Genomic DNA, 15,097 nt, shown 5'->3' on the forward strand with positions numbered 1-15,097 from the left:
TCTTGCTCTCCTTCTGGGTTCCGTAGCTGTTCGGCACACTTCTTCAGGTGATCCCGGGATACAATGGCTGTGGTTTCCCCTCCGTCTTTACTGATGGTACAAACCTTTGGGTTGTCGTGGCTTGAGGGCAGTACGGTGTACGGGTCCTTCTCCCACTGGTCGTCCAACTTGTGGAGCCGTCTCTTCCTCTTCAAGACCTGCTCTCCGGGTACCAGGGGAACAGCGGGAGCATACTGGTTGTAAGTTTTCTCTAGTCTTTCCCTAGCGAGACAGAGACTTCGCTCCACGCTCTCCTGTACTTTCCGGTACTGCTGCTGCCTCTCTGTGTCCCAGTCTGCTTCCGGTGAAGTGTCCTCGGGTGTCAGGACTCCCATCTCCAGGTCAACAGGTAGCTTACCAGGCCTTGCCCTCATTAGGTAAGCCGGGGTACAGTTGGTGGAACCTACAGGGATGTAGTTGTATAGGTCCACCAGGTCGGGCAGCTTCTCAGGCCACAGACTGCGTTCTTCCAGGGGCAACGTTTTCAGAAGATCCATTACCACCTGGTTCATTTTCTCACAAAGTCCATTAGTTTGCGGATGATAGGGTGTCGTCCTTATCTTCCGGCAGCCATACAGATTGCAGAATTCCTGGAAGACCTCCGCTTCAAAGGCAGGTCCCTGGTCCGTCAGCACTTGGTCCGGGTACCCGTGTGGACGACAGAAGTGCTGCTGGAAGGCTCTAGCTGCTGTTTGAGCTGTTAAGTCCTTAACGGGGACAACAACCAAGAACCGGGAGTAATGATCCACAATGGTTAACGCGTAGACGTAGCCACTTCTGCTTGGGGTCAGTTTTACATGATCCAAGGCTACCAGTTCCAACGGCTGCTTGGTGACGATGGACTGAAGGGGGGTCTTCTGGCTGGCACGGTCCTTCCTTCTTAGGTTGCACGGGCCACAGTCTCTGCACCACCTCTCGATGGTTCCCCTCATGCCTACCCAGTGGAACCGCCCGCGCAGCAGGAACTCCAGCTTCTTCCATCCGAAGTGTCCAGCCCCGTCGTGGTATGCCTCCATCACCATGGCTGCGTCTCTTCGTGGCACCACTACTTGCCAGATTAGTTCATGCGTCCGGGAGTTAACCATTCTGCGGCACAACTTCCCCTTGTAAAGGAACAGTCGACTCTTCTCAGCCCACAGTTGTTTGGCTTCCTCCGGAGCGTCTGGGTCAAGGCGAGCCTCTGGCCGAGTCAGCATCTCCTTCACCAGTCGGACGGCAGGGTCACTGTCTTGCGTTTCCTCCCAGTTGTAGTGAGGCAAGGGGTTAAACGTAGCGGCTTGCTTACTCCTTACCCGATGGGAATACTGGATAGTCCCATGACGGTGGAACGCGGGGAGTTCGACTTCTTCCAGTCCCTCTGGATCTTCTCCTACGTCCGGTAGGTTTGGCATCCTGGACAGGGCGTCCGCGTTGGTATTGGAGCGTCCTGCCCGGTATTTGATTGTGAACTCGTAGTTGGACAGACGGGCCATCCATCTCTGCTCTAAGGCACCGAGTCTTGCCGTGTCCAGGTGTGTCAACGGGTTGTTATCCGTGTACACGGTGAACCGGGAAGAAGCGAGGTAGTGCTTAAAGCGTTCGGTGACTGCCCACACCACTGCCAGGAACTCTAGCTTAAATGAGCTGTAATTCTCAGGGTTTCTTTCGGTGGGTCGCAGTTTTCGACTGGCGTAAGCGATTACTCGTTCTTTCCCCTGCTGGATCTGGGACAGTACGGCTCCTAGCCCGATGTTACTTGCGTCGGTGTAGAGGATAAAGGGCTGGCTGTAATCGGGGTACGCCAGGATTTCAGGAGGGCTTCTTCTTCTAACTTCTCCCATTTGAAGGGCGGCTTCTGGTTCTTGGCCTTCCGGGACTGGCCTATCAGGAGGTCCTGCATAGGAGCTGCCTTTTTGGTGAAACCGGGGATGAATCTGCGGTAATAGCCTACCAACCCAAGGAACTGCCGCACTTCCTTTACACTGGAGGGACTTGGCCATTCCTTAATTGCGGTGATCTTATCAGGGTCGGGAGCCACTCCGTCAGCGCTCACCACGTGTCCCAGGTACTGCACCTTTGGTTTTAGGAGGTGACACTTGGAGGGTTTTACCTTTAGGCCGTAGTTTGCCAGAGCTTCGAACACTTCCGCCAGGTGTTTCAGGTGGTCCTCATAAGTCTTGGAATATACGATGACATCGTCCAGGTACAACAGGACCGTCTCGAAGTTTTTGTGGCCCAGACAGCACTCCATTAATCGTTGAAAGGTTCCTGGTGCGTTACAGAGTCCGAACGGCATGCAGGCAAACTCGCTAAGTCCCATCGGGGTGGTGAATGCGGTCTTCTCCCGGTCCGCCTCTGCTACAGGAACCTGCCAGTACCCGCTAGTGAGATCCAAGATAGAGAAGAAGTTAGCAGATCTTAAAGCAGCCAAAGACTCCTCTATCCTTGGTAAGGGGTACGCATCCTTGTGTGTGATACGGTTGATTTTCCGGTAATCTACACACATCCTCATGGTGTTGTCTTTCTTTTTGACTAAGACTAGTGGAGCTGCCCAGGGGCTACAGCTATCCCTGATCACCCCAGCCTCCTTCATGTCCCTAAGCATCCCCTTGGCATGTTGGTAGTGTGCAGGGGGTACGGGTCGAAACCTCTCTTTTATGGGAAGATGGTCTCCCGTGGGGATGTGGTGTTCTACCCCCTTGACTCGCCCGAAGTCTAACGGGTGTTTACTAAACACTCTCTCGTACTCTTGAACCACCCGATAGACTCCCTGTCTCTGGTGTGAGGGAGTGGAGTCAGTACCCAAATGTAGTTGCTGACACCAGTCCTCCATTGTTTCCTTAGAGCCGTTACTTTCCTCCGGGGAAGATGGAGGCAAGGGTTCTACGGACTGTATGGAATTTTGATTGATGGTATACAATTTGGCTAGCGTGGCATACCGGGGCAGGTACACTTCCCTCTTCCCGATATTTATTATGCGAACGGGCACCCTCCCATGGCGTACATTGACCACCCCCCGTTCTGTCAAAATGGTGGGCCTACTGTCTGAGTAAACTGGTTCTACCATTGCCTGGTAATCTCTACCTCTCAGACCAATAGCTGCCCGGCACCAAATCATCATTTCACTTTTTGGGGGCATGGCAATAGGGAAAGGGTCACACATTCTTACGCTACCAATCTCACCACCGGAGAGTTCTATCTGTTGCCGTCGCATCAGTGCCCGGATCTCTTTCTGGAGCACTCGCTGCTGGCCGGAGATGGCGTTCTTGGCAACCTGCTGTAAAAGGAAAATCACCTCTGCAAGACAATTTTCAATTACATTAGTTCCTAGAGTTATCTTTGGGTGACTCTCGTGCTTGTCAATGTCTACAATGATCAGTCCCTGTGCCGCCAGTTCAACTCTACCGATTTTAATGGTCACCTCTTTAAATCCAATCTGTGGCACGGGCTGACCATTGCTGGCGATGATACTCAAATCGTCGTCAGGGTAGCGGGTGATATCCGAGTCATTCCAGTACTGCTTGAAGAGCACGTACGGGATAGTGGTAACCTGTGACCCGGTGTCCAGTAGGGCACTCATAGGGATGCCATCCAGTACCACAGGCAAGACTGGACGTCCTCCCACATATTTGTCGCGCCAGTTCGATGGGCCTGATGATCTTTTTCCTGGGGTTTGGCCCTCTACCCCAGGTTGTGCCAGTTTAAAGGACAGTACCTTGCCATATGTCCGGGTTGATTGCAGCGGCGGCAGATGGGTTGTCCGTCCTCGTTGTATCGGTCGCTGGGTCTTCCTCTGGCCGGTGGGGTCCTCCTTGGTCGACGCCACGGGATGTCCTCCGGTCCGGATGCCAGCTGGATCTTCCCTGGAGTGGAAACCTGTAAAGACTGCACAGTTCGGGTTAGCGCGGCAACGCTTTTAGCTAGCTCTTGGACCTGATGGTGCAGGTCTGGAGCCGGGTCATTGTTCAAAGCCTGCGCATCAGCTCCCACAGGCCCTGCCGACAAGGGTGCCGCCTCCTGGTGGTAAGTGGTAGTGGGGCGTCTGTGGGTCACAACGCCACCTGGTGCCGGTTCTCGGAGCACCCGGATGGCTCTGTCCTTGAACTGTGCAAATCCCAGATGAGGGTCCTGTAAGGCCATTGCCCGCAACTGGGTTCGGTGGGCATTGCAATATAAACCCTCTATAAATTGTTCAGTCAACAGCCTGTCCTCGTCTCCCACGCCGTCAGGGTCGGTCTGCTTAATGGCTCTCAGGGCCTCTTGTAGGTTCAGGGCATAGTCCCTTATACTCTCGTGTGCTCGCTGCTTGCACCCGTAGAATCTAAGCTTGATCTCGGCTGAGGTGCGGGTATCAAAGGTGTCCCTCAGCCGGGTTAGTATCCCTGCAACAGTCCTCCCCCCAGGTGGCCAGGACTTTACCTCTCTTTGGGCTGCCCCGGTTAATTGGGCCACCAGGATGCTCACTTTTTGCTCTTCTGTGAGGGGATACACCTGGAAGAGGCTATCCAGCTTTTCTCTAAAGTCATGCAGGGTATGTGACTCCCCTGAGTACTGGGGTAGCCAGGCCGCTCCCGGGATATAGGGCATGGTGAAAGGCATGACTGCAGCAGCGGTGGCGCTGGGGGGTTGAGGCAGTGAAGCTCTCCTCCGTATCCGACATCTTCCTCCCCCCTAGTGGACCGTGGCCTACCTTGCGATGATCCTCTTCCGTAGGCCGCGGCTCCGCAGTGGATCGTCAGGGTTGAGGACCTTCCGTCGCGCTCCTGTGACGTCGGCGTCTGCTGGGCTCCTTCCAGGACCTTACGCAACGTCCGGACGTGAGGCGGGGCTTCAGTTCTCGCGCGCTTTCGGAGTCCACGCCCCTATTCTTCCCACGCGGCGTCTTCAAGATGGCGTCCAACGGCGGGAAAACTCCACGGATGGCGGGAAGAAGCAGAAGATGGCGCCGGATGGCGGGAAAACTTCGCGGATGGCGGGAAGAAGGTAGAAGATGGCGCCGGATGGCGGGAAACCTCCACGGATGGCGGGAATCTTCACCACTGGTAAGTTTGAACAGTCTTTTTCAGGCACGCAGTACCCGGTGGTTGCGGGCACGAGATCCTGCCGACTACGCCAAAAGTTGACGCACCCCTGGGCCTGTGTCGCGCAGCGTTGCGCACGCGGGAGCTTACCCGGAGCCGGATCTGTTGAGGGTTGTAGTCTCGTGGCGGTGACCCGGTCCGTGCCCAGGGAGTCAGACTAAGTGGCGCTGTATTAGCAGTAGATGTTGGACGACTACGCCACCCGTTGAATGCAGCTATGGAGCTGCCGCTGCAGGGCAGACCGCTGAGGCCGGTGGTACGATTGTGCAGCGTAGATGGTGAAACCCCCAACGGGAGGGGTATGGCCTCAGGGCAGCCGACGTGGATGATGGGGGTAGCAGGAACCACTCAGAGACGGTACGGTGTAGTTCAGGGTCTTTACTGGTGACAACGATAGACCCTCCCGGAGTACTGGCTAGCGATTGGGGCCTGGTCAGTCCTTGAGCAGATGGGATCTCCCCTGGCCAGGCGGAGTTGTAGGCCTCCCAAACTAACGATACTCTTCTGGCTACCTTGCTAGAAGCAGGAATAAGCAGCCCACGTCCCTGAGTGTACCGTGTGGTGCTCACCCGTATGGCCGGTGACTCGGGGCCTTCTAGTAGCTTCCGCTCCACGACGGCGGTACTGGTCCCATGCGTGTGACCATGCCTTCGGGTTTCTTGGCCAGAGGACCTGAAATCCCCTGCCTGACGGATTCTGCTGCTGGGTAGGAGTTAGTCCCCACAGCCTCGGACTCCGGGTCCGGTAAGAAATCTTCTCAGTCAGGGCGAGCTCTGCAGCTGCCAGCCCCTGACTCCTTGTAACACTGCTCCCACAGAGCTCCTGTTGTTTCTTCCCATAGCTGCTTCTCTTCTCTGTCTCTACTTCTGGCATGGCCCAGGAGCTGGGCCCAGCCGGAGACACAGCTCCCTGTCAGCCCTCCTGGCTGAACTCTCCCTCTGAACTCTCTAACCCTGCCTCAGCCCCAGGTTTATACAGGGGAAGTTCTTCCCCTCCCAGGACTGGGCAGGAGGTGTGGCATGCATAGGATTCCTGACCAAGAGACCTCCCACCTGCTCTCAGACATAACACTGCCGTTACTGTGGAAACCAGACCCCTGGGGTGCCACACTGACACAGACCTTGATACTTCATGCATGGCCCACGGCTGATTGATGCTGTGCCATTATAAAATTTGTACTCTGGGTCAATTGATGCCACTTTTCCTGGTGTCTGCTCTAATTTGATGTGTTTTGGCAGTTTTTGGACCCTTTTGTAGGTGTATACATTTGGTTTTGCCTCCCATTGAATACAATTGGTTTCGGTATGTTCGACAAACTATTTGGCGCACATCGGAAAGTTCGCCATACTGGAACGAACTAATCATTGAAAGGTTTTCTCATCTCTAGTGTCGACTAAAGAACCTGAAATAAAAAATATTTTATTATACTTCTATTTGGGTCTCCATTGTCTACCAGCAGTGCTGATAAACCACAATTGGCTCCTTTTTTTTTTTTTTTACTGGACAGAAGACCCATGGATCTGCAGCAGCTGTTTTCATGCGTATTCATGGTTGTGTGTCACACAACCTTATCAGGTTAGCATATCCTTTATTTGCATAATTGCTATTGTCAGATAAGACCCTATTTGCACTTTTTTCCTCTTAGTTTCTACTGGAGATCAACAGAGGCATATAGCATGTTAACAGCCGCAGGTGGATCCCGATTCCACCCGTGGCTGTTATGGGCACATGATCAGATCAGCTGTCATCAGCCGGGAAAGATGCGGGCTCAGCGCCGGAGTCCGCATCAAAGGGAGGGAAACGACATTGGACATACCTATACTTCCAAGGTGGTGAAGGGGTTAATATCACTACTTACCTTGTTTGTACTTAAGGACTCGTTGATATGGCTTTTGTACCGCCCATACCTTTTGATCTGCATTGTTTGTAATCATTTTTCAATACAATTTGTAGTTATTACTCTATATGTCCTTTAAATAAAAAATTATTTAAAAAAAAGTAGGGTGGAATTGAAAGTTATTTAGGGCGATCAGACTAAGAAAATGAGAAAAGAGGATGAGTGAGATTCGAAAAAGACAGGGTGGAAATTGCTGAAGGATACTTGGATAGGCAACATGGGTGTTAATCTTTAGTTCACGGTTTACTGTATTTCCAAAAAAATCATGACTTCTTCACTTTCTCTTATCTCCTAATTCTAGTCCAGCGTTCCAATATCTTCAGCATCTTCTGACTTTTATTTTCACAATTGAAGAAATAAATGCCAGTAATGATATATTGCCCAATATGTCTTTGGGCTTCCAACTGTATGACTCCTGTGACTCCGAGGTACTTGCATTAAAAGGCATATTAACTATCCTGTCCGGAAGCCAAGGTCTTATTCCAAACTACTCCTGGGAAAAAATGTCAAGAGTAGTAGCATTTATTGGCCATTTGTCATCTTCATCCACATATACAATTGCTCAAATAACCCAGTTGTATGGATACCCCCTGGTAAGTATAGTATCTAAAGTCCCATACTACAAGTTAGAAGCCCAAATACTGAAACTTCAGGTGCATATGCAATGGCAGGTAGACCTTTTCTGTCACGCCTTTGAGTTCCTATACAAGACTTATCCACTAAGAAATCCAAGCCAAACAATGAAGAGGTTGGCATAAATTTAAGGCCCCTCCAATCAGTCGTTCTGACCCTTGCCGAACTGCCGTTTAGGGTCAAACCTAAATCTCGCAAAATCAATTTAAACTTTGATTTCTTGGTGGGACTTTGGGTCTGGACTTAAAGGAACAGTAAAAAATACAGAAAAATAGAAAATATAAATTCAATTTAGTCTTAAATTACAATTAAAATTCAGAAAAAAATCTGCTTTGTGCAGAGCTCAGTCATATTTCCTTCCTCCTTCTCATTGTTCGATGCGGCTGTAAGACGTTTGGCTATTATAGAGGATGTCCTCTCTGCTGTGTCTGCAGTAAGACAAATGATTGCCCAGACCCACCCCCTTGGCCAATCCTGGTATTACCACATCTATAAAAAAAAATCTACAAAAATATTAATTTAATTAACTCATATGGTAAATAGCGTACGAACCTCCTCCAAAAATTCAAATACCTCCCTCCAAAAATAGTACCACAAAAAAAGCACCCAATGCAAAAAAAACAAACTTGGCAAAGTTCCATAGCCAGAAAAATAAAAAAGTGATAGGACGGAGTACAAAGTTACACAAGTTTATTTTTACAGTTCAGCATTTTTTAAAGCAGTAAAATACAAAAAACTGTCCCAATTGTCCCAATTCATCATTTGCAATTTATTGAAGTCATTTTTCTTTTTTGTCTTGTGGTATTCACTGACGTTTTTCATGCCAAATTCTTCAAAATGGTGCACTCGGTTCAAAAATTTGGTCCACAATCAGAAATGCTTTTTATTTTTTACTTTAATCGTTTTATTATTTTTTCAATTTTTAGCAACACAGTTCACAAGATTTTCACAAAAGCTGCACATTTTTCCAAACATGATCCAAATATTAAACTTCGCACCAAAGCTTACTCCAGGCAGTGATAAGAGAGAGATGCCAAAAAATGTAACATTTGGTAAAAGTCAGAGTTTACTAATGTCTAAAATATCTAGATAAGCAAAGTTGTTGAGGTAACATGTTGAGCATGACTTAAACTAGAAATAAATACAACTTAAAAAGATGCAAATATTAAAGCCACTAAAAAATACTCCAGAAAACTGGAGAAACAAGAATAATGAAGCAAGGCCATTATTTTTTTTGCCATAATGTTTTTTAAAGGGGGATTCCGCCTGTGACCAACCTGAGAGAGCGCTAATAAAATGTCACAAAGAAAGAACATATGCACATCAATGTCAAAACATTTCACTGTGCCTATGTTCTGTCTTTTCTTACTTCTTTTAACCACTTCACGGCTTTCAAAGCCTGAAGTGGTTAAAAAAAGTTACCGGTTCATTCTTCTTGCGGCTTCCTCTTGGAAGACGCCACTATAGATGCTACTGTGGTAACGCTAACCCTACACAATCTTCCAAAGGAAATTTCCCACTCCAAATTACAAGTAAAATAAAGATTGTTGCTTTTATTGAATCATCAGCATTTATCTCTCCAAAAATGAAAGAATGGCCTACGTTTTGGTCAACATCAGACGTTGAGCATGACCGGTTAGTAAGGAACAGAGACATGATCAGCGCTTATGCAGAATTCTGCCTTTATGTTCCTGCCCCTTTCTAGCCGGTCATGATTAAAGTCCGATATGGACAAAAAACGTTGGGCAATCTTTTATTTCTGGAGTGCTGAATGCTGATGACTCAATAAAAGCAACAAATTATATTTGTCCTGCAATTTTGAGTGACATTTGCATTCAGTACGTAGCGTTAACTATGGCATTCTTTTGTAGATCAGCTACGGTGCAATAGATCCAGTATTTAATGATAGGATACAGTTTCCATCAGTTTATCGAACTATTCCGAATGAGTATCATCAGTTCCAGGTGATCCTACAACTTCTGCTGCACTTCAAATGGACATGGATTGGAATCATATCCACGGATGGTAACAGCAACATTAAGGCTACTCGTGAACTGAAGCAGCTATTGGAAAGTAAAGGAATATGTGTGGAGTTTTTGGCTGTTACATCCATAGTCGAAAATGATGACAAACTCATCAAAGTGTTGTTGACATCGTCATCGAATGTTGTAATCCTATATGTAACCTCTGAAGTTATCATGTTAATGCTGCAAAAGAGGCTGCCCAGTAAAATGTGGATACTCCCCATCAGTCTAACCATATTAAATACCGATCTCCATGACAAAATGTTGCTATTTAATGTCAATGGTTCCCTGAAGATATCGATTCACATTAAGGACATCGATGGTCTTCGTGAGTTTTTGTTCAATTGTTCATTACAAAAGATGCCGGATAATCATTTTATTGAAACATTTTACATCACCCACTTTGGTTTTTGGCACCTTGACAACACAGACAAACCCGAGGCAAATAGTGTATGGGTGGAATTTTTGAAGAAAGAAAGCACATTGTCCAGTATCTTTACATATACAATTTACAACGCTGTGTATTTTTTGGCCAAGGCTTTACATGAAGTGTATGCCGCAAATTTACTAGTCAAACAATCTCCCGAGAGAGGAATCAAAAGGGTAATATTCTCCTTGAGCCATGTGATATTTTGCTTCTTTATGATAGAACAGTTTGGATCCACATTGTTCACATATGCCACAGATTATTAAAACCTCTTCCTGCCGGAGCAAAGTTTTGTGTTTTTTTTGTTCTTTTGTTTTATTCTTCCCTCTCCTTCCAGGAAAACATTGCAAGTGCTGTGAAATGTGAAAAAATAACTCAAATCTGCCACGGCTTTTTGGGTTTTGTTTCTATGTAGTTTATTATGCAGTAAAAGTAACCTGGTTACATGATCCTCCCGGTCAGTATGATTACAGCGATACCAAGCAAGCACAGTCTTTTTCTTTTATTAAAGGGAATCTGTCACTGGATTCATGCTGCGCTAGTCACCGGCAGCATGAACCGCCGCTGACTGTAGGATTGCAGTTGGTATGTTGAAATGCCGGAGCCGACCGGGGATCATAGATAGAGAGAGCCTAGACTAATAAGGAGCTGCCTCCAGCCGGCTTCTCCTCTCCCTGATCCAGGTAATTGACAAGTCTCTTCTTATGCACACAAATGGAAGAGACCAGTCAATCAACTAGAGTGGTGGCAGACAAAGTCAGTTCAACAGTTATGAATTTGAAAGACAGGCATCTAGCACTACATTTCCTCCGCATAGGCGGCTGTATAGTTATCCCCGGCATCTAGCACTACATTTCCTCTGCAGAGGCTGCTGTATAGTTATTAGTGTTGAGCCACCCGCGTAGTGTTCGAGTTCGGTTCGGTTCGTCGAACACCCGTATGTTCGCCGAACTGTTCGTCGAACTGTTCGTCGAACACCGTCGAGCACCGTTAAAACCAATGGCAGGCAAACAAAAACACATAGAATCACATAGAAAACACCTTCAAAGGTGTCCAAAAGCTGACAAACTGCTCAGAAGACACTCTCTTTAATAAAGCCGGCCGGCAATTCAGCAGCGGCATACACCGGTACCCGACAATTTAGAACAGAAAGAATAAAGCATCACACATAGATCAGATAGATAGAAACATGTCAGTCACATATATAAAAAGTACAGTGACAGTGTTGATTACTGTACTTGTCATTTAGTGTTAAAATAAAGGATTTATTTAAAAAAAAATTGGCGTGGGGTTCCCTGTAATTTTAGTCTCTAGCGGAGGTTAAGCAGACCGCTGGGGCAAATGTTTGAAGCCTGGGAAGAGGGTAATACCCACGGAGATTCCCAGGCTACTAATATCAGCCCCCAGCTGACTACCTAGCCTTTACTTGCTATTAAAATGGGGAACCCCCAAAAAAATGACGTGGGGTCCCCCTTATTTTAATAGCTAGCAAAGGCTAGGCAGACAGCTGGGGGCTGATATTAATAGCCCAGGAAGGATGCCATGAATATTGGCCCCCTCCCAGGCTAGAAACACCAGCCGTCAGCCGCCCCAGAAATGTCGCATTCATAGGATGTGCCAATTCTGGCACTTAGCCTCGCTCTTCCCACTGCCCTGTAGCGGTGGCAGTGGGTTAATAGGGCTGGGGTTGACGTCAGCTTATAATGCCAGCTGACATCAAGCCCAGATTAGTAATGGAGAGGCGTCTATAAGACACCCCCATTACTAACCCCATAGTCAAAGTTAAAAAAAAAACACAAACACCCAGAATAAAGTCCTTTAATTGAAATAAACACACAATTCTTTATTGTTCTAAATTAAACCCTACTTACCATCACACCCATTCCAGCTGAAGCCAATGTCTTCTGCAATAAAAGTAAAATAATAAAGCAACCTCATCCTTACCTTTCCATGGTTCCCACGACAGCTTCAGCTCTGCTATATTGACATGACAGGCTGGATCGCAGCCGAAAGCTGCCATCCAGCTTGCCATGCCGCAGACACTGAGAAGCGCAGACATGCTTGTGCTCCTCAATGTCTCGCTGTGACGGCGTAAAGATGAGCCGATGTCATGTCCAATGAACTCAGCTCACCTCATGCACGTCACTGACAGCGTGGGAGAATTCTCCTGCGCTCAGCGCTTGAGCAGGAGAATTCTCCCACACTGGGATGGCATTGAGATGACAGTCTGGATGGCAGCTGAGCGCTGCCATCCAGCTTGTCATCCTTCAGAGACACTGCAGAGCGCAAGCATGCCTGCGCTCTGCAATGTCTATGAAGGATGGCATGCTGGATGGCAGCGCTCAGCTGCCATCCAGCCTGTCATCTCAATGCCATCCCAGTGTGGGATAATTCTCCTGCGGAGGCGTTGAGCGCAGGAGAATTTTCCCACGCTGTCAGTGACGTGCATGAGGTGAGCTGAGTTCATTGGACATGACCTCGGCTCATCTGGATGCCGTCACAGCCAGACACTGAGGAGCGCAAGCATGCCTGCGCTTCTCAGTGTCTGTGGCATGGCAAGCTGGATGGCAGCTTTCGGCTGCGATCCAGCCTGTCATGTCAATGTAGCAGAGCTGAAGCTGTCGTGGGAACCATGGAAAGGTAAGGATGAGGTTGCTTTATTATTTTTCTTTTATTGCAGGAGATCGTTGGCTTCAGCTGGAATGGGCGTGATGGTAAGTATCGTTTAATTTAGAACATTAAAAAATTGTGTGTTTATTTCAATTAAAGGACTTTTTTCTGGGTGTTTGTGTTTTTTTTAAATACTTTACTAGAAATTCATGGCGGTCATGTTTAATATTGGCGTGACCCCATGAATTTCGGGCTTAGGGCCAGCTGATAATACCAAGCTGGCCCTAACCCCTTTATTACCCAGTGAGCCACCGCACCAGGGCCCTGGATGAGTTGGGTACAGCGCCAGAAGATGGCGCTTCTATGAACGCGCCATTTTCTGGGGTGGCTGCAGACTGCAATTTGCAGCGGGGGGGGCCAGAAATATTGGGCCTCCCTGCGCTGCGGATTCCAGCCCCCAGCTGCCTAGATGTACCTGGCTGGACACAAAAATAGAGCGAAGCCCCACATTTTTTTTTTTTAATTATTTCATGAAATTCATGAAATAATTTAAAAAAAAGGGCTTCCCTATATTGTTGTGTCCTGCCAGGTACAAATAGGCAGCTGGTGGTTGGGGGCAGCCCGTTCCTGCCTGCTGTACCTGGCTGGGCACAAAAATAGGTCGAAGCCCCACAGCAATTTTTTTAAAATTATTTCATGAAATTCATGAAATAATTAAAAAAAGGGCTTCCCTGTATTTTTGTTTCCAGCCAGGTACAAATAGGCATCTGGGGTTTGGGGGCAGCCTGTTCCTGCCTGCTGTACCTGGCTGGACACAAAAATATGGCGAAGGCCACGTCAAATTTTTGGTGAAAAATTCAATAAAATTTAAAAAAAAAAACACATTTAGGGACTGCATCTTTATTAACCCCTCCACGCGAGGGGTTAATAAAGATGCAGTCCCTAAATTGTTTTTTTTGTTGTTTTTTTTAATTCATTTTTCCCAAAAATTTTGACATGGGCTTCGCCATATTTTTGTATGCCATCCAGGTACAGCATCCAGGAACGGGCTTCCCCCAACCACCAGATGCCTATTGGTACCTGGCCGGACACAACAATATAGGGAAGCCCTTTATTATTATTATTATTTCATGAATTTCATGAAATAATTTAAAAAAAAATATGTGGGGATTCCCCCTATTTTTGTGTCCAGCCAGGTACAGTAGGCAGCTGGGGGCTGGAATCCTCAGCGCAGGGAGGCACAAGCTTTCTGGCCCCCCCCCCCCCCGCTGCAAATTGCAGTCCGCAGCCACCCCATAAAATGGCGCGTTCATAGAAGCGCCATCTTGTGGCGCTGTACCCAACTCATCCAGGGCCCTGGTGCGGTGGCTCACTGGGTAATAAAGTGGTTAAGGCCAGCTAGGCATTACCAGCTGGCCCTAAGCCAGAAATTCATGGGGTCACGCCAATATTAGACATGACCGCCATGAATTTCTAGTAAAGTATTTAAAAAAACACAACACCCAGAAAAAAGTCCATTAATTGAAATAAACACACAATTTTTTAATGTTCTAAATTAAACCATACTTACCATCACGCCCATTCCAGCTGAAGCCAATGTCTTCTGCAATAAAAGTAAAATAATAAAGCAACATCATCCTTACCTTTCCATGGTTCCCACGACAGCTTCAGCTCTGCTACATTCACATGACAGGCATAGTATGGATGCACCATTTCTGGGGCGGCTGACGGCTGGTGTTTTTAGCCTGGGAGGGGGGCCAATATTCATGGCACCCTTCCTGGGCTATTAATATCAGCCCCCAGCTGTCTGCCTAGCCTTTGCTAGCTATTAAAATAGGGGGGACCCAACGTCATTTTTTTTGGGGTCCCCCATTTTAATAGCTAGTAAAGGCTAGGTATTCAGCTGGGGGCTGATATTAGTAGCCTGGGAAGCTCCGTGGGTATTACCCCCTTCCCAGGCTTCAAACATCTGCCCCAGCCGTCTGCTTAACCTCCGCTAGAGACTAAAATTACAGGGAACCTAACGCCAATTTTTTTTTAATAAATCCTTTATTTTAACACTAAATGACAAGTACAGTAATCAACACTGTCACTGTACTTCTTATATATGTGACTGACATGTTTCTATCTATCTAATCTATGTGTGATGCTCTATTCTTTCTGTTATAAATTGTCGGGTACCGGTGTATGCCGCTGCTGAATTGCCGGCTTTTCATGTTTCACTGTGAGCACTGTTCCCATTGATTTGTGCAACCACTGTAATGCCACAACCACCATGGCTGTGGCATTACAGTGAGTGGCAGACAATCCCTGCATGATTGGTGCACTAAATAGCGCCAGACATGCAGGACACGCTATTGGTGCACGAACAGTTATCGAACATAACTTCGAACAGCCGAATTTTTTG

The 15,097-nt window shown here is 47.6% G+C and overlaps 1 protein-coding gene across 1 annotated transcript in view; it reads left to right on the forward strand.

Annotated features, from left to right (window-relative positions):
- Positions 1-15,097, forward strand: part of LOC141155454 (vomeronasal type-2 receptor 26-like) — a 134,102-nt gene that overhangs the window by 8,709 nt on the left and 110,296 nt on the right. Inside the window, exons 2-4 of the mRNA XM_073642319.1 lie at positions 9,501-10,256; positions 10,418-10,442; positions 10,496-10,665. Of these exons, the coding sequence (XP_073498420.1) occupies positions 9,501-10,256; positions 10,418-10,442; positions 10,496-10,665 (951 nt within the window). The remainder of the gene's footprint in view (positions 1-9,500; positions 10,257-10,417; positions 10,443-10,495; positions 10,666-15,097) is intronic.

The sequence above is a fragment of the Phyllobates terribilis genome, unplaced genomic scaffold (assembly GCF_046119375.1).
Source record: "Phyllobates terribilis strain yellow unplaced genomic scaffold, ASM4611937v1 Scaffold_7__3_contigs__length_470593459, whole genome shotgun sequence".
Taxonomy (NCBI): Eukaryota; Metazoa; Chordata; class Amphibia; order Anura; family Dendrobatidae; genus Phyllobates; species Phyllobates terribilis.